Source organism: Pseudonaja textilis, chromosome 1, assembly GCF_049901715.1.
Source record: "Pseudonaja textilis isolate UNSWEBS1 chromosome 1, rPseTex1.2, whole genome shotgun sequence".
NCBI classification, from domain to species: Eukaryota; Metazoa; Chordata; class Lepidosauria; order Squamata; family Elapidae; genus Pseudonaja; species Pseudonaja textilis.
The window spans coordinates 94,564,336-94,589,230 of NC_141990.1; the positions used below are offsets into that span (position 1 = coordinate 94,564,336).

At 37.7% G+C, this 24,895-nt stretch overlaps 1 protein-coding gene across 3 annotated transcripts in view; it reads left to right on the forward strand.

The window, feature by feature from the left end:
• The first annotated feature begins 11,976 nt into the window (after positions 1-11,976).
• Positions 11,977-24,895, forward strand: part of TBC1D32 (TBC1 domain family member 32) — a 96,674-nt gene continuing 83,755 nt past the window's right edge. The window contains exons 1-5 of one of the 3 annotated variants that reach the window (XM_087941977.1): positions 11,977-12,154; positions 14,528-14,682; positions 16,186-16,347; positions 20,804-20,981; positions 23,741-23,812. In XM_087941977.1, the coding sequence (XP_087798103.1) occupies positions 12,152-12,154; positions 14,528-14,682; positions 16,186-16,347; positions 20,804-20,981; positions 23,741-23,812 (570 nt within the window). In that variant the 5' untranslated portion in view covers positions 11,977-12,151. Of the gene's footprint in view, positions 12,155-14,527; positions 14,683-16,185; positions 16,348-20,803; positions 20,982-22,568; positions 22,602-23,740; positions 23,813-24,895 lie in introns of those variants that run through there. The other 2 variants (XM_087941981.1, XM_087941980.1) reach the window with 2 other exon arrangements.

Sequence of the window (24,895 nt, forward strand, 5' to 3'; positions counted from 1 at the left end):
ATATTTTGATACCAGAGTGGGGAAGGTTAGTCTTGAAACAAAATTGTGAATGGGAAGAAATGATACAGGGCTTGAAGTACATTTTTCCCCTACTATTTATTTTATTTTATTTGGTTTAGTTTGGTTTGGTTTGGTTTGGTTTGGTTTGGTTTGGTTTGGTTTGGTTTGGTTTGGTTTGGTTTGGTTTGGTTTGGTTTGGTTCGGTTTGTCAATTGCTTACAAGATAACAGGTATAAGTAAACACATAGTTATGAATACATGGATACGTATAAGAAAAATAAAAGAAACAATAGGACAGGGACCGTAGGCACGTTGATGCGCTTATGCACGCCCCCTACAGGCCTCTTAGGAAAGGGGTGAGGTCAATAGTAGAAAGTCTTAAGATTTTGATGGAAGTTCTCTTTATAGCAGCCAAAATGCACTAATATTATTAGCTTTATCGTAGCCATCTCGATTCCTACCATAGGAAAGGACCTCATCCACTAAACTCACTTCCTTTCCTTCTTCACAGATAGAATTCCAGGTTATCCCATAGTCTATTCTCATACCTGTGACAAATGGTGTGAAACAAGGAGAAAGCTTTTCCTTCCCTGTCCCTCTTTCTCACACACATACGTTTGTGATTCTTAGATCACACGGTTGCTGCCCACTATCCTTACAAAGACAATATCAGAGTTCTTTCTTTCTGGAGTATTTATGGAGCAGAATATTTGGGGAAATTTAACCTGTATGTCTTGATTTCACATATCCACTTGTACTCCCGGTTTAATGACAGGACTGCTAAAAGAGCTGTTCCTAGCCAGTAGAGGGCAGGTCCAGTCTGTCAGTGTTGTGTCTGGCCATATTTCTATATTGTTCTATATTCTAATGAGGTTCGGTTAGGAATCATTCTAAACACTGAAGTCATGATACTTTTGACAATGAAGGTGGTTCATATGTTTTCTACTCATACATCGAGACTTGCCAGTACTTTCAAATTATAGGGCTAGCCAAAGTTGTCAGCTGTTTATGAGCAGTATGACATCTTTCAGTTCTGGCTAAAAGAACTGATAGTTGTAAAGAGAAAGTTCCTAAGAACTAAGATATGAGACCACAGGGATTATAGACTACCCTGGCAGTCCTACATAGTCATTTGCGTTTCCAACCTACTGAGCTAGATTGGTTTTGAAAGCTAGCAGCAAAAGCAGAAAGCTCAGTGAGAAGACTTCACTGTATTGTCATGCCCATAGGAGTCAGAATCCAAGGAGGAAGCTGAACAGCTGACAGGGAGTGTGGCTGTTAGCTGTGGAGGAAACTGGGGAAGGGCAAAGTCTGGCTGGGCAGAGCAGGGGAGAGGAAGAAGAAGAGAGGGAACTCAGAGGAAGACCCAGGCCTACCCCTTCTTCATCCTAGGACACGCAGGGAGGAATGGAGAAGAGAGCAATGTAGGTTGTGTGGCTTATGGAGGAGGAAAGGGCCCCAATTCCCTTCATTAGCTGCAGCTGTGAACAGAGTTTATTAAAAAAGGCAAGCTGCAGGCTGTTGGGAGCAAACATGACTTTATCTTGTATTATCGTGGCTTATCTATGTTCATGACATCTTTCCAACTGTGTGAGTTTTGCCATGCTTTCAAGTCTGAAATTCTTACTCCTGCCATATCAAATTAATTACTTTAGTTTGGCTTGTTTGGACTTTAAGTTACAGTTTGTGTTTACCCTGTTTTGGACTGAATTTTCTGCAATCAAAGGTTGTTCCTGGGGTTTTTTTTCCAGCCGGAAGGTAACCTGGACACTGGGGGCAAAGTTGGAGCTAATAAAGGCACTTTTATTGATTTTCTGACTGTGTTGCCTTTGTGCCACACCCCCGGGTCATCACAACTGTGTTCAAACTTTATATGTCTAGCTCATCAGGTATGTTGACTATGCAACTGCACCACAATTGCAATACCCAGGGATGGCCAGTCACAATTATACTTCCACTGGCCAATTAGCTCTTGCTGCTTGCCAAGCCCAATATTTTGCTGAGCTGCAAAAAACAGGGATGTGAAGCTGAGTTATCCAACACTCTGAACTTTCTGCTTATTAAGTACTATTGTTAACATAAGAGTCTGCCCAAAAACAGTTACAATTATCTTTCTAGGCATTGTACGACTCCATGACTTGCAACCATATGATTCAGAAAGTAACACGCTTGAACGCACCTATAACCCAGGATTTAATCTTTATGAAAATGCTGGTCTGGCAGAAAAAAGAGGAGGAAGCTGCATCACAGGTTTCTTTATGAAACAATAGATTTCAAGATGGACGAGTGGGGAGACAATGTGGCAGTGTCTACAGAACTTTAATTCTACTGAGAAGGGGTGAATTCACAAATAGATATTGGAGTGGTTGAGCAACCTTACCTTCAGGAAATTTGAGAAACTCAGAAGAACTTAAATGGATAGCTTTACCCCTTTCTTCTATTTTTAAAAATATTTTGTTGTTATTTTCCCATTTATTTTAGTACCTAAAATATACTCTGAAAGCAAATGCATCGAAACAAATTAACTTACATTGTGTACATTAAAATACAATGTGTACATTATATTAGGAAAAATGTCCTAACAGTAAGAGCAATTCAAAACAGAAACTAATTTCCCCAAGACGTAATGGGTTTCTCACAAGTTATGTTCAAACCGAGGCTGGATAGTCATCTGTTGAGGATGTCTTAATGTGAATGCCTGTACAAAATAACACGTGGGCTCAGTAGCCCCATGAGAGCCTTCCAGTTCTGAATCTATCAGATTTTGAAAATACCCTCTTCTTTCATCCCAGTTTTCTGTAAAGCAGCACTGGAATTCACCCATAAGTTTCAAATGTGTAGTTCACTTTTCCTTATTTCCATTTCAGTATGTCACTATTTTATTAGTTGACAAGTTGCTACATGTTGTGGATCACACTGTGGCATCACACTATAGAAATTACTGCTGCAGGACCAGGTCTATCACTTCATCTTTATGCACACACTGAGACAAACTGAAGGGTGACAGAGTACTTATTTTATAGGCAATTTCCTCGAATTGAATTTCAAAGCAGGATCTTATATGATATCCACTTGCAACTTTAACCAAGCCATCAATCCAGCTAATTTGAAAGTGTAGATACACAAATGGTTGGTTGACTGATGATTGAAATACACAATGAGATTATGATGGAGGTGGTAATAAATCAACATGCAACAGCTTACTGCCCTCAAATTGCCACATAGGAATTCAAGAGAAAACTGCTCTTTGATGCATCCCCAAATGGTAAACTTTAAATCTAAAAAGATAATGCACTCAATGCAAAGCAAAGGAGCAGACCCACTAGCTGGCAAAGACATTCAACATCAAAATTCAAAATGACCTACAAAAAATTGCACAGATCTTTTCCTCATTATTAAAACACTTCAAATAAGCACAGCAACTGAAAGTGGCATTAAAGAAATATAGTTATTATGGAAGAACACAATATCATTATAAAGTACATAAGGGTACTGCATGGGCTTAGCCATTGAAGTTTCGAGCTCCTAAGAGGGAATCTTCTAGCTGCTTTTAAAAATTGCAGCAAGATCAACTAATTCTCCCTGCCCCCCATAAGTTACTCAATTTGTCATGTTTTAACTGAAATTTGTTAAGCTATAACTAATTAAAGTCAAAACCAGAAGAGGCATCTTATAATCTAGCTTTGTGCAAAACTCTATGGTCTCGTAACAGAATGTTCCACAGTTCCCTAGAATGCTCTATCTTTCTTTTGGGCACTGAGAAAGCAGTTTGCTACACTATTCTGGAAAATGAACTGCTACTGGAGCAGCCAAAATGATATGATATGGCAGAACTCTTGTATTACCAGATGGTTTTGGGCATCTTTATTGCCAATTCAATAAAACAAGCAATCTCCACCCATCTTTGAGGCTGATGCACAGAGGGAATTGGAATGATTCAGTGGAGATGATTTCCAGGTAAGGGGCCATTGTGAAATAATACACCCACTACTGTGTCATAACAAACTGCTGCTATCTCCATTCTTGAGAATTGGACTGGAGGAGATGTCCATACTCTGATGCACATCCAAGCCAGACACAAGAGGAGATGCAAATTGATACAAATCCACGTCCTTGGGGCCATAGCTCTTCCAGTCCACTAAATATTGCAGATGTCCCTGGCAAACAGGGGAATCCACAATGTGTGCAAGCTCATATTCCAACTATCCTGCACTATCACTGGTGCAGGTGGTGGTTCTGACATCTGGTGGGAACTTGGTGGTGCCACAGGTACCCAACAGGGAGGGATGGAATATTGGGTGGACTTGAAGTTGGATAGGTGCTGGTCTGAGAATTTCATGTAGTCTACTTTGGTGCAATTCAACTGGTCCTTGCAGCGCTTAATGTGTGGCTGCAAGTTCCTGCAGAAAGCCCAATGGTGGCCAGTACTGGAGAATCTGAAGGCACCAAAGGGAACAAGTGCAATGGAAGCCATATATTGCCAGGAATGGGAACATACGTGTCAAGGCATGGTGCACATTATTGTTCACAAACTTTGCTAAGTTAATGAAGCATTGCAAGTACTGCTCCAACACAGCATTCAGATGTTCTCTACTGCCATGTCTCCAGATGATGCATGGAGAGGCACCCACAGAAGTTATTTTAGGGTCTCACAGAGTTTAAGGACCTCTCAAATAATATTCTAAATGAAAACCCAAACTTTCTGAATGCTTCTGTAAGTTTGTTTATAGACCTCCATTTGTTCTTCAGACTACTAGCTCACCAATGTGCCTTCCGTCCCTGTCCTATTGTTTCTTTTTATTCGTATCCATTTCATGTATTCATAACCACGTTTATTCTTATACCTGTTATCCAATACTTGCTGGACAAATAAATAAATAAATAGATAAATAAATAAATAAAATAAGCAAGCTCACTTATAAGAGCTCTATAATGCAGTTGGAAAACAATTCACCACTCAGTTTCTTTACTGCCTTGACCAATTCATCTATTATACCTAAACTTAATTGGCTTTCTGTTCTAATACTGAATTGGAGCTTGAAATCGTCAGCAATTTTCAAACAGATTTCAGTGACTCTGTTCTACATTCTTGCTGCCTGCTGGGATTTAAAACATAAAACTAATAAACAGCACTCGCAGCATTTGATTAGTTAAGCAGACTTCTGCAGAAAATAAATATAATTTTAAAACTAGGGAATAACTACCATCATGCCTTTCTGACATTTAACAGCAAACAACATGCCTCAGATTCAATTTTCTTTAGTCCTTTGAAATTGGCACAGCTCAATAATATAAAGGTATTGAGGGAACAGGCCTGCTGTCAAAACCTTAAACTCAGACCGTGAATCTCTGTAACGCATTACAACTGCTGAAAATTGTCCTCAAAACATTTAAAGCTACTACACACATATGTTTCTACATCGATCTCATGGAATAGAAACAAAGAGACTGGATTTATTGCACCTTCAGAGTCAGCTAAGGCTGTAAGAACAAAATGATTTCAATTTAATAAACTCTATCATTCTTAGGCATACTGGTTTACAGCTTTCCTTATGCTACTCATTTCCAGCTTACACAGTGAAGATCATTTGCTAAGGATTAGTTTTCTTTAGCTACCTTGTGATAGATACAGCATGGTAGAATAATGAACACATTCCTTGACTTTGTTATTAAAACTTGACAGCTTATGAATAAGAGTGACTAAAAGCATCAACTTGTTGAAGCATGTTTTAATGCCATATTTACAAAAAGCTTTCCTTGGACGTGCAATAGTCTTCATTATCTTCTTTGAAATATTTGTCTCGGTTAAAACATCAGCAACACAAGCTGTCAAAGTGACAGAGAACGCCAATCATTCTTACAGACCCAACCCATCTGGAAAGATATAAAATTAGAGTAAATGATTCAGTGTGGTTTCTTTGGAAGAATACGACAAAGGATTTCAAACTTAAATAAGAGAATGATATAATTGATATATCTGTATTTTGTTGTCCTGGGTGAAAGCTACATGGAGCCATTAGAATGTGCCCTGACTTCATCATCCATTGATCTGGTGATGCAGATGACCAGAGTAGGAGGTCAATGCATATGAACCATTTTTGCTTGCCTTTCAACACAATAAAACAGTTTATAGAGGACTTCACCCTTCAATACTCTTTGAAAGCAACACAGGAGTGGGTAATATAATCTCCACCCTGTTTCTCTTGTTCTTGATCTCCCAAAATATTTTGGGCAACAAGAAAGTGGGGGTGGGGGGAAGAGAGGCAATTTGGCAGTATTGGGCCCATGAACAATTAAAGAGAAATACTTTATATGCTTGTGCACACCCAAACATCTGCAAAACTGTAACAAAAATTAAAAGCGCAATAACAGACTATGGCTCAACTGGCTTTGGAAAACATTACCAATCAGCAGGGATTGATCTTTGAGACAGAAAGGAGGGGGGTGTAAGGGAAAAATATTATTTAGGTTACTGTATGGCTGGCTGGGTAGAAGTGGACAATTCAGCCAAAGGCTTTAATGGTTTTAATGACCTCACAGCTTTAATGACAACTTGGTAAAATGAAATGCAGCCTAATTCCTTTGTTCTGAATCTTGCTTTCCTCCCCATTTGCTGCGGCTTGCTAGCTGGGGTTCCTGTGTGATGGTTCAGCCCTTAATTACAGAGTTTGAAAACAGAACAAGCAAGACTTGAGGCTCATCCATATCTTGCTTGCTCTGGTGTGAGGACAGGTCACTTACTGTTTTGTAAAAATAGCAACACACATTGCCTTCAACTCATGTCAGACACCATGAAGGGAATCTCCACGCATCTTCCATTTCAAAAGTGTTTTCCAGCTGTTGCAAGTGTTGGTCTGGCTGCTGCATTCTAGCTTACTGAACAAGCTCTGGTTCCATTGTGGTGGGTGGGACTGTGCTGCTACTATGTTTTCTACTCCTCCAGCATTTACTGCTGGATTTCCATGTGTTCTCATATCATGTCTCCCATGTCTCTTGTCTGGTGCTCCTAGGTTTTCAGCAGACACAGAAAAAAAAAATGAAGAATTTTGTGTGACCTATGAACTTTCCACCCCTACTCAGTGAAGACCTGCCATCACCCTGTGGCTTGTCAGGCAGTTGCAAGCATACCATTTAGTATTGCCATGTGCAGATGGATGGAAAAGTCACTTGCTAAGATGGGTGGTTATTATGAATGAAGCTTGCATTGCACAGAATGGAATGTTCCTGAAGGTCTATGGGGATTCTCAGTAATCCAGGCCATGGTTGTCCCAGAGATGGTTTTTCAAGAGGCAACTGGACTCCCTGTTTTTTCACATTTTGCTTCTCATCCAAGAAGCTTCTTCAACAGAAAAGCTGAAGAAGCTTCTTGGATGAGAAGCAAAATGTTTTCAAAGAAAAATCAGAAAGTCCAGTTGCATCTTTACCTTTGGGACAACATTCCTGAGGGCTCATACAACTCTGCCCACAGATGATAACAAAGCAGCCAAAATATATCTGAATAAAGATGGTCAGGGAAGGAATAGCACTTCATTTGCACATGTAGCCAAAGTAATTTCTTGTTCAAGAACCACAAGAGGTATTTATTAAGTAGAGAATATCTGGAAGAAGTACTTCTAGTGAATCTTTCCTCAACATTGGTTCCATCTTTTGGTATGCAAAAGTAACAGTAGACAAGTGTAGGATATCAGCATATAGATCTTCATGGCAGCAGTTAATTTTACACTGTGGTACCATTTGGGGGTGGTTTTGCAGCAACAAAACTACACCTCGATAATAAAAGCAAGGTGTGAACAGTAAAGGACAGTAGAAACTAAGAGTGAAGCAATAATCTTAATATTGTCCTTAATAGCAACACTCTCTTCCCTTCACAAACTTTGTGTTAATATAGCATTTCGTATGTTGGTGATTGGATAGACACAAGCCTATATATTCTCATACCCAAACTCCCACACATAGTGCACAGCTTCAGTAATCAATACATGATCATGGTATGCCTAGTAAGATGTCCCTTTTAAATGTTTAACTCCATAATATTAGGAACTAGAAATTGAGGATGCAGAAAGAGAAACATTAACCTTTGTTATTTGTTATGGTTGACACCTGGAAAATTTAAAAACAAACCAACAAAATTAAACTATATGGTGAAAACTATGTAAAAAGCAAGGTTTCCATGGTATATTATTTCCATTATTTTTATTTAAATGTGTATGGCTAACTAATTCACCTGTGGTTTTGGCAGCCCAACAATCAATTCAAATATTCGTAAAGAAAAATAATTTCAAAACAATTATCCTTACCCATACCATTTTTCTTTAAATAGCAGATTGTTTACTGGGTGTCAAGAATAAATTTGGCAAGTTTACTTGCAATGATTGAATTAGCAGTTGTGCTTAAACCAGCCTGAGAGAAAAGGAATAGTCATTAACTAACTACAAGAGCTATCACCTGAATTAGTTTATACTCATTTTAACTGGGAAACAGATGGAATCTTAATTGGCTTGCTTTTAAAGGATCACTGCAATGGCCTTAAAATGTGAATGGATTTATGGGAGTCAGACAAAAGTAGGCTGGACCTTAGCTTTTAGTTGTGTACAACGGTTGCATATTTGTTTTATCCAGAAACAGACAAAAAAAAAACCCTGTTTGACTGCATAAAATTAGAATTAGAATTTTACCAGTGTTCTAATATCTCAGGGACTGCCACAAAAAAAGGAAGTCAAACTATTCTCCAAAGCAGCTGAGGGCAGGACAAGAAGGAGAGATGCAACTTAGAACTAAGGAGAAATTTCCTGACAGAACAATTTATCAGTGGAACAACTTGCCCCTAGAAATTGTGAATGCTCCAACGCTAGAAGTTTTTAAAAAGATGTTGGATAACCATTTGTCAGAACATTTTGGTATTAAGTCAGAGGTCCCCAACCATGAGGCCATTGACAGGTACAAATCTGTGGCCTGTTAGGAACTGTGCTGCATAGTTAGAGGTGGATGGCGGGCAAACAAGCGAAGCTTCATCTGTATTTGCAGCCACTCGCCAGTGCCAGCATCACAGCTTCAGCTCCATCTCACAGCACCAGATTCTTATAGGAGCGCAAACTCTACTGTAAACTGCGTATGTGAGGGATCTAGGTTGGAGCTCCTTCTCCCTCCTCAGCCCGCAGTCTGTAGAAAAATTGTTTTCCAAGAAACTGGTCCCTGGTATCAAAAAGATTGGGGACCACTATGTTAAGTGAAGCCATCATTTAAAAAAAAATTCTGCACTTCCCTAAAAGGAAAAAAGTATCTGAATTTAAGATAATCCTCCCACACAAAAAGGAACATTAGACTGAAGAAAGTTCATCTGTTTCCACATTCATTATTCTCAGTCGAATATAAACAAACACTTCCATTTTAAAAGTAAGTTATTTGGGGGGAAACCCAGTCTTCTTTTTGTGTAAATAAAAATATACCCATCACACAAATCTACGCCAGAAGTTGCTGCCAATAAGCAGAACAAGATTTTGGGGAGGAAAAGGGGTGAGATTTTGTTGTTTGGACACAGGTTGGATTTCACACTAAATTTGGAAACATGCATTCACATATAGAAATCAGTTTGATATAACATTGTTCAGTTTGCTGATTTAAAAAATAATTTTTTAAAATATCTTGGATATCAACAGAGTATCAAAGATAATTACTTCCTAGCTCTCAAATTTTATTGCTATGAGACTTTACACACGCAAAAAAATGAAATAAAAACTAATGATAGATAATTCAATACCTGGAACGGAACTGTGTGCTGGTAAGATACTCAATTCAAAAGCCTATTTGTGAGGCTTAGTTTATGTGTCATTCTAAGTTCATGTGATTACCGGTAATTATCTATTGATAGAAGACAGACAGAAACATACATGGAAGTCAGACAGATGTGGACATACACATATAGGCAAGCATAATTTTTCATAATATCCACATCCCCAGTCAAAAATTTTCATTCTGGATTTCTCAAGTAAGCAAATTTTAGCTCAGGAGTGACTCATTGAAAACAAGTATATTAACAACACAGTAGCAAAGCAGAGTTCTGGATTATGCTATTCCTCCATTGTTTAGGAAGAACAGAAAATACAGAAACAAACAATATGGCCATAACATTGCACCATCTGTTGCAAATTTAACGGTGAAAACTCACAAAAGACATGGAATTCAAACATGCATTGCCTCATTTTGGTACTATTTGTAGTTAATATATTCGTGAAATGAGGGTTGTCGTTGCATTTTGTTCTTCCTTCAATACATGTTAAAGAAGAAATATCAACAATTTACAATATTTTGCTCATATCTTTTCCCATATGCAACAGAAACATCTGTTTAAATGATGAAAATCAATAGCTTGGTATTATACTGAGTTATATGCAATCTAATATCTAACACCACCATAAGGCGAATAAACAGAAGAAGAATAAGTGAAATGTAGAAGCAATATAATTATTCAGTGATTTAGCAAAAAGCAAAAGCTAGAAAAATAGAGAGGCAATATAGCATCTCATTAAAATCTTGTAAAAGGAAAACAGAAAAGGAATGCTACTTTTGCTAAAAGTAGTTTTCTTAGCATCTAATATAGTGTTTTACTTTTTCAAAAGATTGGGATATTTTTAATCAACATTTAATGTCCAGAAGCATCTTGAGTATTTTAAAAAGACAGCATATTGCTCTCAACAATCTGGGTCCTTATTTTACCGACCTTGGAAGCTGAGTCAACCTTGAGTCAGAGTGAAATTCCAGACTTTGGGAAGAGTTAGCCTGCAATACAGCATTTGAAGTATGCTACCAGGGTTCCTCACTTTTTGAGACCTATCTATCTGTTTCCTGGTAAAATATATGGGAAAATTCCATTAGAAGGCCAACATACCTAGGATTGATTACATGATCTTGGAGAACAAAATGTATGTTGCCAATGGGTTCATAGCACATCAATATGTTTAAAAGGGCACACTTTCCAAGCCCATCCTATCTATGTTTCCAGGTAAAACATTTGGGAAACTTTCATTGGGTCACTTAATTAGGATGAGGAGCAGTGGTGGGATTCAACCTTTTTTTACTACTGGTTCTGTGGGCGTGGCTTGGTGGGTGTGGCAGGGGAAAGAGACTGTAAAATCTCCAAAGAGGTGTTATTTGCCGGTTCACCATTATGCTTACGAGGTCACTGATTTTTTGAGCATGGCCATCTACATTTCCTGCAAAAATGCATACAAATATCCCATTGGGGGCAAACCCACTTAAGTGTTAGGTTTAGGTCACCATGAACTCTGAGCAAAATGGATGTCACCAATGGATTCATACTGCATCAGTATGCTTAGGAGGTCTCTTGTTTTTTTTTTGAGCCAGCCCGATATTTCCTGGTAAAATACTTGAGAATCCCATTGGCGTGCAAATCCACTTAAAATTAGGGTTAGGTCTCTTCTGAATTCAGAGAGTAAAATGGATGTTACAAAATATAGTATTAAACGAAAACAATTCACAACATAAGCAAAGGAGCCCAGAAGAAAAAAAAACTATTAAAACATGGTTAGAAAACCTTATATGGAAAATAAAATCTATATTTTATATACTTTCTGATCACTACCCCGCCTGGATAAATCGTGTTCTACCCAGAGTTGAGAGTCAGGTACCATACACTCTTACATTACTAGGACGAGCATTTGGCTAAAGAGGGAGGGAAACCTAGAAACTTGAGCTTACCGTGGAGTAAATCCACCATAGTTTCAGTAATGATATAATACGCAGGATTACTTTTCGAAGATGGTGGGGGAAGCCTTACTATTGCACAAGACCGCCCGCCACACTTAACATTAGCTATCCAAACCCTTAACTCGCGGCGTAAAAGCATCCTTATATCCAAGTTTTATGGCCACTCCCCCACTCTGTTTGGACCAATAGGAGACCAGAGGGGCGAGGCGTCTGTGCCTGCGACTCTGGCGCGGAAGCACTGCCCCCGTTTCTCCTTCCTGAGTGCCTCGCTTATTTTCTCATCCGTTTCTGTTGCCGCCGCCGTTGCCGCCATCGTCAGGTCCGCCCAGCCTCACATCCCGGGCATTTTCCTGGGATCTGGACTGTCGGCTGCTGGCTGGAGCGGTCCCTCTTTGAACAGAGCTTCGGCCCGGCAAAACACAGATTAATGGTAATCATAATTCCCCCCTCCAAACCCGCTTATATATAGGTTTATCCGTATTACAGAGATTTTCAACGTTGTAGTCCTGTTTCCCGTGTCCAGGGCTCCATAACCCTACCGCACCTGGGATGCTTCTACATCCACGCATTTAAGAGAGCGGCAGATTCTCATGTGCCAGCTCCTTTTTACCCGATCTCGCATTTCTTGCTTCGAAGGAATCATTTGTTCCAACGTTGTGTTAACGCCAAGCCCATCCCCTTAAAATCAAGAGAATGTCAGCACATGATTTTGATACTTCGTGCATGATTAGGTATCCTTGGAAGGAAGTTTTATTGGGCTCGACAGGATTTACTCCAAATTTAGCTTTGCCCCTTTTGTAAGAAAAACGGATACTAATTCGCTGGTTGATGGCAGCAGGTGGCAGTGACTAGTCAAAGGTGGCTGATTTGGGAAAAGCTAAACGGGATTAAGCTTGATTACGACTCGGATGGGAAATCATTCCTTAAGACTGAATAGTAATATCTCCAAAAAATGCAAGGGCAAATTACTTGTATGTTGTTGCCACCAATACCCATCCCCATCCCACAACATGTATGTGTCACAGTAGTGATCAGGAATCAAACTCAGATCTTTGTAGGGTTTACGAAGGATTACGTAGGGTTACGCAAAGGATGCCCATAGCTGGTTATGGTTGTATGGCTTTACTCAAATAGGAATTTCATTCGGTGAAATTAAACTGTCTTACTGAAGTTTTTATTCTCTGTTAAGTGAATACTTTTTGTACAACATATGTCTTCAGCTCCTGTAATTCCTGTCAATTGGGGCAGACTGTAAAAAGAGGTAACATTCCAAATGAGGTTCCTATAAAATTCCTTGGTCTTGCATAAAAGTTTTTGCTCATTTAGGATATACAATACAACAAATCTGAAACAAACATTGGTGGATGTACTCTAATTATCCATATCCTGTAAAAACAATTATACTCTTAATTGTTTCCCAGCCAGAGGCAAACTGAGATCATATATTCCAGTTATTGTACTACATATTCAGCTACATTTTTAAGGAAGAGACAGCGTCCTTTTTTCCATTTAATAGTTACAAATGAGCAAAATTTGATAGTTGATAAGTGAAATCTTATCAAATTATTTTAATTATTTTCATCCCACCTTTTATATTTATTTCAAGGTGGCAAACATAACTAATACTCCTGCCACCTACCCACAATACTGTATTTTCCCCACAATAACCCTGTGTTGTGGGTTGGACTGAGAGAGAGTGTTTCTGGCACAAAGTAACCCATTGGGTTAAGAGAGGCTGAGAACTCATATCTCTTGATTTCTAGGCCAGCACTTTTAACTATTCTACCAAACAAGCTCTCTTAATTAATTAGCAATATATTTACAAAAATGCAAAATAATAAAAATAATGCAGGCTTCAAGAAATCAATTGGCTAGTGGTGGAAAGGAACCTCAAATTTTACTTTAATAAGTGAAAAGAGGCACAAGCAATCTTTAGTTGGGATTCCTCCCTATTAGCCAATTAAGAGAATTTGGTACTCTTAATAGTATCTGTGACATGTTTGAGAACAATCTAAATTTTTCATGTACTTGTTAGGCAAAATTTAAAGTGTTGGTTAAGAATCCCAAGTTTATTTGTAAATATTTGGTATTTTAGACATTGTGAAGCAATAAGTAAACTCATAGAATTTTGGCTTAGAATTACCTGGGAACTACATCAATTATATTAGCAGGCAACATTTTGAATTCCATTTTTTCACCCTGAAGTTGGACACATGGTTCTTTTTTTGCCTTATGCTCCCTTGCTGCAGAAGGAGGTAGAATATCTGAGGTTAGAGATAGTCCATCATTGTGACTTCCTTGTTAATCTTTAGGATATTATTCTTTCGTTTGCCTTCGATGTTTATACACATAGTATAATTTAATTTTTTACTTCATTTTTATACCTAACAGACTACAGAATATTTATAGTGTAAGACAAAATATGACTAAATGATAAACTGAAAACCATATATCATTAAATGTACTATTACAATTCTTCAATATATGTCACACATTCAACTGTCTAAAGTAGTAAGCATTATCTCCTGAAGAATCACATCTTTAATATTTTCTTTGATACTAAGAAAGAGTACTATTTATGGAATTCTTAGACAGGATATTCCAGAGAATGGGGCCATAAATTAAAACCTGTAATTTCTAGTTTCTCTCATCTGACTTTTTAAGAAGGGGTAGAGTGTAGACTTTCAAGATCCCCACACAGTATTTACAAACCAACAGATAAATTCTGTTTACTTTATAGCTGGTTAATAAGATCTTGCAGGGGTCGATCACTCATATTTTGCTTCTGTGTTTCTCTCTGTAGATGTCTCATTTTTCTATTGAAGATGAAGCTCTCTTGCAACCTATGCTCAGACAGTTATTGCAAAGTGTCAAAGAAAAAATCACAGGAGCACCATCTGTAGAATGTGCCGAAGAGATTCTACTCCATTTGGAAGAAACAGATGAGAACTTTCATAAGTAATTCGTTGACATGATTTTGTGATATTGTGGTAATTTTAAAAGGGAAACTCTTCCATCAGAACTCTTCCTTAGTGGCTAAGGCACCAACCTAGAAACCAGGAGCCCACAAATCCTAGACCTGCTTTAGGTACAAAGTCAGTTGGGTGACCTTGGGCTGTTCATTTCCTCTCAGCCCTAGTAAGCAGGCCAGGACAAACTACTTCTAAAATTTTGTCAAGAAAACAGGACTGTATAATTATTGTAAATAATGTGCCTAATAGATATTAATTGCACTATTTCAAGTTTTGGAATATGGCATAAAGTGGGTACTTGTATTTACTTCTTCTGTTATTCCAACCATCAGTTTCTCTAATCTGGTGGCCTGGCAGGGTGGGGAAGGGGAACTGGGTCACTGTTCTAGGCTTTCTAGGCTTCCTTAGAAAGCATAGAACACAATCTTCATCCCAGCAAAACCTCTTATTTCACAGCTGTGAATTACGTTCATTCATAAGACTTCACATACAGTCTTTCAGGGAATGTTGATAAACACCCACTTATCACACTTGGAATGCGGCCAGAGAACTAATTGCCAGACACAGGGCAAAAACGTCAAACAGGATTTTTCAAAGTGTATGTTCTGGGCAAACAAACTAATTGCTTCCTGCAAAAGCTCATGTCCCGTTCGCTCCTCTTTTATGTCCTATGGGAGGGGCCATTCATCTCCGAGGTGTGGCCTTACTCCTGAGTCAACCCTGCTTTCTCAATTGTTCTTGTCTTCTACTAGCTCTGTGCATGTGCAGGCTGGGAACCGGTTCCATGAGCTCCCCCACCTCACTGTTGTCTGAGTCTGAAGGCAGATGCTGACTGCCAGCCTGCCCTGGCCCCATCTCTGCCTCTGATGCAGCAGCCTCATCCAGATCTTCCTCATCCTCCAGGCCAGGCCCAGGTTCCTCCCCAACCTCCTCACTAGCTGTCTGACTCTTCTGCCAGCTCCATCAGCTGCTGGCAGGCCACAACAGTCGCATGAGCTGTGGGCTGGTGTGTGTACGTGTGCACACATAACCCTTGCTTGAGTGATGGCCCGGTCTGCATGTGCACAGCTCAACTTGCGCAAGCAGCAGGCTGGCATGGACAAGTATGACTGCCTGCTGTCCCGCTGCTTCCACAAGTTGAGCTGCACATGCGCACACACTGGCCAGCCACTTGTGGGCCAAATCTGAATAGGCCACAGCCTGGTAGTGGGCCATGACCCAGAGGTTGGTGAACTCTGCTTTAAGCAATCATTTTCTTTAATTAGGGGAAAAGACATTCAACATTTTCAGTTGACATACAGGTCTCAGATGCTATTTGGTGTCTGAATTTAATGTCCAGTTTCACTTAATCTCTAAAATTCTTCCAAAATGTCCATGTAGTCTTTACCATAGTTATCGAATATACTTATAGTTGCTTGATGAAATATGTTTATTATTAAAAACAAATTGACATTAAGCATAATGTTTTACATTTTAATTGTTATTACAGCTATGAATTTGTAAAGTATCTTAGAGAATATATAAGTAACATCTTGGGGTCCGTAATAGAAGAAGAAACTGAAAAATGTACATCAGCCCAAAATCAGGGGGAAGGTTCGAATTATGACACTCTGGTACAGCATGTTACTAAAAAGACCCGGGAATCAAAGGAGTAAGTATATGTAGAAACATATCTAAAACTCAATTTCCAAAAGCAAATGCCTAATTACAGGTAGTCCTCAATTTATTACCACAAGTGAGCCCAAACTTTATGTTGCTAACTGAGAAATTTGTTAAATGAGTTTTGCCCCATTTTACAACTTTTCTTGCCACATTTTGTTAAGTGAATCAGTGCAGTTGTTAAATTAGTAGCACCATTGTTAAGTGAATCTGGCTTGCCCCTTAACTTTGTTTGTCAGAAGGTTTGCAGAAAGTGATCACATGACCTCATGTTATAAATGTCAGTTGTCAAGCATCCAAATGTAAATCATGTGACTATGGGGATGCTGCAGGGGTGGGATTCAACTGGGGTTACTACCGGTTCGGTGACTGTTTTGCTGCACACGCATGTAAAAACACTTTAAGCTGTGCCGCCCGGAGAGCTGAAAAGCGCAGCACACTAGTGTGCAGCGTTTGAAAAGCCTCTTTTTTCCTGCTTTTTCAACCTCAGCTGTGATGCGCAAAGCAGTTGAGGTTGAAAAAGCAGGAAATAAAGGTCAGGTAAGAGCCCAAGCGGGCGGGTGGGCCAAACAGCAGCAAACACAGAACCAGTTCGGTGTCTGCTGCCCTTCAGAGCTACCGGTTCTAAAGAGCCGGGCAGAACCGGTAGCATCCCACCCCTGTGCAACGTTCATAAGTGTAAAAAATGGTCATAAGTCACTTTTTTCAGTGCTGTTGTAACATCAAAAGGTCCCTAAGTGAGCTGTTGTAAACCAAGGACTACCTGTAACTTATTCCTTTCTCCTTGTTTTTGAGTTTGAGTGTCTTATAACATTCCTTATGGTGTTTTTTTTCTGAATATTGTAACCACTCTTACAAATTTCTTGTTTACCTTGCTCCTTGTTTTATCAGATTATTGTTCATTTTACATATTTGGAGAAATCTGCCTTTTCAAATCAACATGTAGCTCCTATTTCACACACACACACAAATAAATAAAATATTTGTGTGCTTTCAAAATAACATTCTTAATTTGTGAACTTCAGGCAGGTAGGAACTACTGAAAAGTGACACGGCTCTGGCCTTCAAACTTGCCATTAGGCAATGCGATGCTTTTCTGCACTGAACAAAGGATTAGTATTGATTGCTAAAATGGCCCCATACCAGTTTACGATTCTATCCCTGTTTTCCTCTCAAGCAAATTCCAATATTCAGCTTTACCGTTCTTTATTACATAAAATACCTTTAGGAAAAAGCAGTGTGAGAAATATAGTCAACTTATGCGATACAAGATTCCTTCCAAATAGTAGTACAAAGGAAGGATGTGTTCTGAATATAATCCCCTCTGGGGTGTTAAGCAAACATAAAAAATGTCTTTAAAAAAATAACAGAAGGACAAAGATTAAAGCTCACTGAATACTAATTTTTCAACATTAAAGTTTTGCCTATCTTTAACAATTTTATAGTGCAGGATATCTTAAAGAAGTACAGGATAAAATAATACTACAGGTCATCCTCAATTTACAATGGTTCATTTAGTGACAATTCAAAGTTACAACAATACTGTAAAAAGTGATGATTTATTATTTTTCCCTGTGGTCACATGATCAAAATTCAGATACACGGCAACTGGCTCTTATTTATGATGTTTGCAGTGTCTTAGGGTCATGTGATCATCTTTTGCGACTTTTTGATAAGCAAAGTCAATGGGTAAGCCAAATTCACAGCCATGTTATTAATTTAAGAACTGCAATGATTCATTTAATAACTGGTAAGCAAGGTCGCAGAATGGGGCAAAATTCACTTAACAAATGTCTTGCTTAGCAGCAGAAATATTGGGCTTGGTTGTGGTTATAAGTCAAGGACTATTTGTACTAAGGGAGATTTTCATTTCTGAAGATAATGCTAACGGATGTGCTGTTGTTTTCTGAGCTTGGCAATACAGGTCACACATTAGTACTTTCACACACATAGATAATCTTTTGATTAGAATTTAGATTTTATGGTTTTAGTGATAAATGGTAGCCATTTAAAAATTGAAACTGTATTAACAAATTGCTACAACTGATAACAGAAAGAAAACAAATATGCTTAATGAAATGTTTCTTTCCCAACAAGCAAGGAAATATTTGTGTCAGACAAAATATAATGGGAAAGGTGTATTGTTTTTAGTAAAATCACATATAAAACTGTCAGGCAGTAGTTCATATGATAGAAAGGCAGAAATATCAAGAGCGAAAGGAACGCTGTGCAGGAATGTTCAATGTCCAACTCTAATGACGAGATCAATCTTACAAATGTTTTAATAGTTAATTGCAGTGATATGTGGATGGCCACATTCTGTAAAAGGAAATTAGAAATGTCATTGTGAAAAACTCTGTTACTTAATCAGTACTTAATTGCTTTTATAAATTAGCATGTGTGGCCTGCTGTATTTTTAATAAGCCATTTATTTACATTCAGGAATTGAGCTAGCTAGGCAAGGTACTTTTTTTTTTAATTGAAGAATTCAGTCCTTAAAAAGCATAAATATTATTTATCTTCTAGTCATGCAGCATTCATACCTGTGTGAGGGCCTCTAATTATACAATATCCAAAGCAAAAGCTAAAGCCTCTGTAAATATATATTTGTAATTTTTAATTCCTTCCTCCCTCCCTCCCTTCCCTCCCTCCCTCCCTCATATTCTATGCTTGAAAATAATATACAATATCTCAAGGTTTCTGTTCAATTCATCTTATTTCATAAGAGTCTTTGACAATTTCGTATGTTTTACATAATCTCACCAGAATTATGCAAGTGTGGTGCATTCATACATTTCTCCTTGGTTTATTAACACAACATACCATTCTAAGAGGTGGAAATGTTGTTTAGGGAAATGCATAAATAACAGCATTAGAATCTGCTAGTGCATAGTAATACAGTTGTAATCACAAATTGATATAAACAGTAATCCCAACCAAAACGCACAGATGATTACAAGTGCTGAATACATTCACCTAAGAATTACAAGAATTGCTACTAAAAATAACCTTGATGTTTTGTAATGTTTAGGTATCATGCCTGTATTCTGCTAAATAATTGGGAATCTAAAACGTTGGATGGTGTTCTTCCAATACTAATTTGGATTTTTGAATAAAGCAGGGTATTTTTGTTTAGGAAATGAAGTATTTGGGTAGTCCTCGACTTACAACTCACAACTGAGCCCCAAATTACTGTTGCTAAATGTGACATTTGTTAAGTGAGTTTTGCTCCATTTTACAAGCTTTCTGGCCGCAATTGAATCACTGCCATTGTTAAGTTAGTTATTAAGTGAAACTGGCTTCCCCATTGATTTTGCTTTCTGAAGGTTGCAAAAGGGGATCACATGACCTCAGGACACTGCAACCATCATAAATGAGTCAGTTGCCAAGCGTCTGATTTTTTTTATCACATGGCCATGGGGATGCTGCAATAGTCATAAGTGTGAAAAACTGTGATGACCCAAAGTGTAACACAAACGTAACAAAATCCAAAACGTAAATAAATGTCCTTTAATGCCTCCAACTTGGCCCTACTGTTCAATAATTCTCAGTTGGAGCTAAAACATACTCAAAAATAATCTTCAAAAGAAAGCAATACAGTCTGAACTTAATGAGCAGATAGAGGTAAAAATAAAAACCAAACAAACTACAATGATGAAATTTCCACAACGGAACAAGAGAACTATTTACTAAATTCAAGGAGATAACAAGGCACAGTCTGTTGGAAGGATGCCAACCAAGATAACCTCAAATCAAAATAAAACACGCTTTGTCTCCAGCGTTTGCCAGAACACAGGTCCAAACTCTTATGCAGTTCTCACACCTGCAGCCCATGAAGAGGATCAAGGCCCTCTCCTCCTGAGTAGACCACGTCTCTCCCTTATCCTCTCCTCCCTGCCTGCCCTAGGATGGATAGAGGATGGGCCTGGGTCCTCCTCTGACTGCTCAGCCGGCCTCTGCCCTTCCCCAGCCTCCTCCACGACCTCCAGAGCCACACTTTCACTCCCTGCCGGCTGTTCCTCCTCTCCCTCAGAGTCAGTCTCCACCGGGGCATGACAAAAACAGTCATAAGTCACTTTTTGCAGTTCTGTTGTAATTTTGAATAGTCACTAAATGAAATGTTGTAAGTCGAGGACTGTCTGTAATGTCCATCTTTATATTATCTTGAACTGGTCTAGTGGAAAATAATATTTTGAATTCAGAATGACGTAGGATGCAATTCTGAACTCATATATGGTAATGAATTTTGCTGGATTCAGTTGGACTTGGTTCTGAATAAGTATATGTAAGATTGCATGTTTACATCTCAGTGTATACTTTTCTTTAGACAGTACTCATCGGTTTCAGTAACATTTTTTTCCTAACTTGGAGTGTTAGGAAGTTACTTTGTACATGATACAACACATGAATTTTAATAATTTGTTTTTTAAATAACTTTTTAACTGAAGGTATAGAGAAATGATGCATTCGCTGAAGAATGTCATGATGGTTGTAGTTGAATCGCTAATTAACAAGTTTGAAGAAGATCAAATGCGCTACAAAGAGATGCAAAGAAAAGTGAAAACAGAACCACCCAACAGTTATTATGCAGATAACTGTTCTGATAGCGATTCTTCCTTTAACCAGGTATGCAATTATACAAAGGAATGGATGGAGAGGGGGGAGGGAGAGAGAGAGAATGACTGACTGGGACTATTTGGAGCTATGCAACAGTGTTAAAGATAATATTTTCACAAATTAAGTTTCTATCTCCTTTGTCATTTATTTAACCTTCTAGTTCTTCTGATCCCCTTCTTATGCTTCTTTTTCTTGTTGTATCCCAGATAACAAAAAGGAATCAAATGAAGCCTAGACTTTGTTGTCATAGCCCAGCAATAAGTTTTTCTCTAGACTCAGAGTTAGTGTTTTGAAGACTGTAAAGGAGAAAAGGGGAATTCACCATTCAGTTTCCAAAATGTATTCCTTTTGAATATGGACAAAACGGTTGGTTGTTTCTTTTTTTAGGTCATGGTTGTTTAAAGCTGGAAAACAATTATCCTGAAAAACCTGCTTTGGGTTGCAACTATAGGAAAGGGTTGGCAAACTGATATAGTCTCATACTGAATACAAACATGCATCAACATTTAAAACTGTCATCCTTTGCTCACTTGTATATCAAATTAATAAACTGCATATATTTCAGACAATGAGAAAAATGTGTTGTCAAAGACTACACACTACAGATTCATGCTGTATCATCTCCACGGATGTCTTAAGTTATCATTCATAACCAAACTTGCAGATTTTATTTCTAACACGTTCAGAAGCATCTGTATTTCAAAAGAGAAAAATGGCTCAATTAATATATTTAGTTTCTATTGCTTGGACTGGTATGCTGTTTTTTTCATTGCCCTCCCAGGGGAAAAAAAGAGATGGGTTTAGAGAAGAATGCATATGCCAAGGAATGAGGCAATGTGGAAATGACAGGGCTCTCTAACCAGTAAAACTAAAAGTACATGCACACACAATTAGTTTGAAAAATAGAGATTTTGAGAGGAAAATGAAGAACAATAGGGCATAATTGTTGAAATTATTGTGATTGATAGTAAGGAGAACAGAAAACAGGTCCCAGAAAATTAAAAGAAATGTCTGGAGTATAGGTTGTTCATTAGATTCCCGCTGTTTATCATTTTAAAAATTGGCAAATACTTCACACATCTTAGTCAAATTAGAGTACTGTATGTTCCCATTAGATTAAGAGATGATGTATCTAAATATTCTGAGGCAAAAGTTGCTTGTGAAGATAGGAACAATCCAAAGCATAAAGCTTTGAAAGAACTAGAGAACAAAAAAGTTGAGAACTAGAACAGAAAGAACAATGCTAGGAAAAAGTAGCACAGATCTTAATTACTAGACATGACCATACTGGCAAATGCCTCTATAGAAAAGAAAATTATACCAGTATCGAAGTGGCATGTGGATTATCAAGGGGAGCTACAGCTGATCTATCTTGGAGAGGAGAAAAGATTAATTCTGAAACAATGTTTTCAGTTCTGTACTGAGTGTAGTTTCTTTTAATCCTATGGATGGTGAAGGTACATGCTTTTCTTTATTAGTAAATAGATCTGAATTTCTACAAGTACTTATTTATATTGGATGAAAATTATGCATCTGCAGCTATGCCTTATGATTGTTGCTATCAATATCTCCAATTTCATCCTTTGCCATTTTCAGAGATAAGCTGGCATCTTGAGGCAGCGAGTCAAGGTACTGTCGGGAAAATATGTGAGGTTATGAGTGGATTGCTTCTGATTACAGTATAAATTAGTTTTTTGGGGGGGTGGGTATTTCTTACACTGTAAAATCCAAATGAGCAGAAATTGGGATGTGATACGGAAGACTAGGGTGGTCTATATCATACCAGGTTTTTCACTCACATAAATTTATATCAGCATGATAGAAGATTTTGCACCAAAGTTAGTGGAAAATAGGCATTTCTTTCTTTGTGGTTCTTAGCGTTTACTGCTGACAAAGGCAGTGAGAGATTGTTTTCTCTAATTTACACTGCTAGACTTAAAGTTGTATTTTCTTGAAACTGTTATGATAAAATCAATAAATAAAATCTATTCCATTTAAAGTGAAGTCTAGAGGCCTATTGATTTTTAGAGACGTGCATTTTCTTTGGCGGAAGACAAAATACATGAGAGTGCCTTACAGAAACTCTAGGGCACACGCAATATTCTCCCATTTAAAGATTTCTCACTAACTGCAGTGCTGAAGGGAATTAAATTGCATATCTTCACTATAATGTAGAAGAGGCATCCAGATTATCCATAGCTCTTGCCGCCATCAACTTCAGTGGCATAAACGGTTCACAGGATAGGAGAGGAAAAAATGGACAACTGGGAGAGAGAATGGAAAGGAGTGAGTAAAGATAGATAAATAGATAGATAGATAGATAGATAGATAGATAGATAGATAGATAGATAGATAGAGGTCCAAAGACCCGTAGAACAAAAGAGAGGCCTACAAACATTGGAGAAGTCAACTCTTAAAATATGGCTGCAGCTAGCTCACCAGCTCTCTAAATAACATGGGTGATTCTTTTATGTTACATTTATAGGAGTGTGCATAAACTGAATTCATCCTGGAGGAAAATGTAGTAGTTTATGGCTGCTTATGGATCCATCCATAGATGTGGAAGTTCAGTAATTGACTTTGGGCCCATCACTTATCTAACCTATTTCTTAATGGGGTTCTTGTGGAGGAAGAGACTGCTTTAAATCATCATATCACTTTTTAAAAAGATTTAATAATTAAAATGTTCTCTTTCTTTTTAAAAGTCCTATAAAGTCGGTTTCCATTGATTGTATTAGGTTAGTGAGCACTTTTACAATGTATTGCAGAGTTACACATTTATGAATCAAGAACAATTACAGCTGCTTGTAGAAAGACTCGATCCGGCGCAACCTAAGGAGGTAAGTTAAAAAAAAAATTGGGAAAAATATCTTACCCTTTTGCGCTTGCATGGACAAATTAAGTTTGGTTTTGTCATGTGTTAAGCTCATATTTGGTGAACTGCTTCTCAGTCTAGTAAAGCAGTTTCATTTTTGTAATTTAAAAAACATAAAACTCAAGGAAAATCAGAATAAAAGGGGCGGAGATGTGATCAATGATATGAGGACACTTGGCAGATGGATGGAAATATGTCTTCTGATCTAATGGGACAGAATCTATTTCCCACTGGATTAACTGTTCCTCTTCTCAATCTTATACTTTAAGCATAGTCTATTTCTAATCCTTTCTCTGAGATGGTTCTTCATAAGTCTCGCTGGTATCAACTGTTTTGATAAAAGTTTTCAGCAGAAGTGGGAATGTAATATAGCAAAACTATGTGCATACATTTGAGACTAAAAACAGTTCTGTATTTTTTCAAGAACATCCCTCCCCCTCAAATCACATAGCATTGATTTTAGTTTGCTAAGAACAACTCTTTCTTCAATTCTATTTAATGAAATAAACATTGCAGTTACCCAGTTTGGAAACAGAGAACTGCAGATGTTCAAAACATATACAGAAGACAAAGAATGACTAAAGTACATGATATTATTTCTTTTTATTTTTTTATTTTTTCCCCAAAAAGTTTTTAATTTTTTAATTTTACACATATCTTTACGTGGGCAACATGGTTCAGATTATAACACTTGTACATAATCATACTTTCATTTCCACCAATCTTATATAATATCATCTCATATCATTGTCCATTTCACTCATCTTTAAATAAGTTTCCGTTTCATATTTCAGTTCATTAATTCAATATCAATATCATTTCATCCACATATAGATTCCCAGTTCTTTATCCCCTACTATTTCCATTTTCAGCTTACCACCTATTTTATTCAACATTACACATCATTATTATTCTAAAGTTTTCCTAGGTCAATTATATAATCAACAATCTAGAAAGAATAAAAATAAAAACCAATATATTTAGGATCCACATGGTATGTCCCCTCAGTCTGTCTGATTTAATAATTCATTCCCCAACTGTAAACATA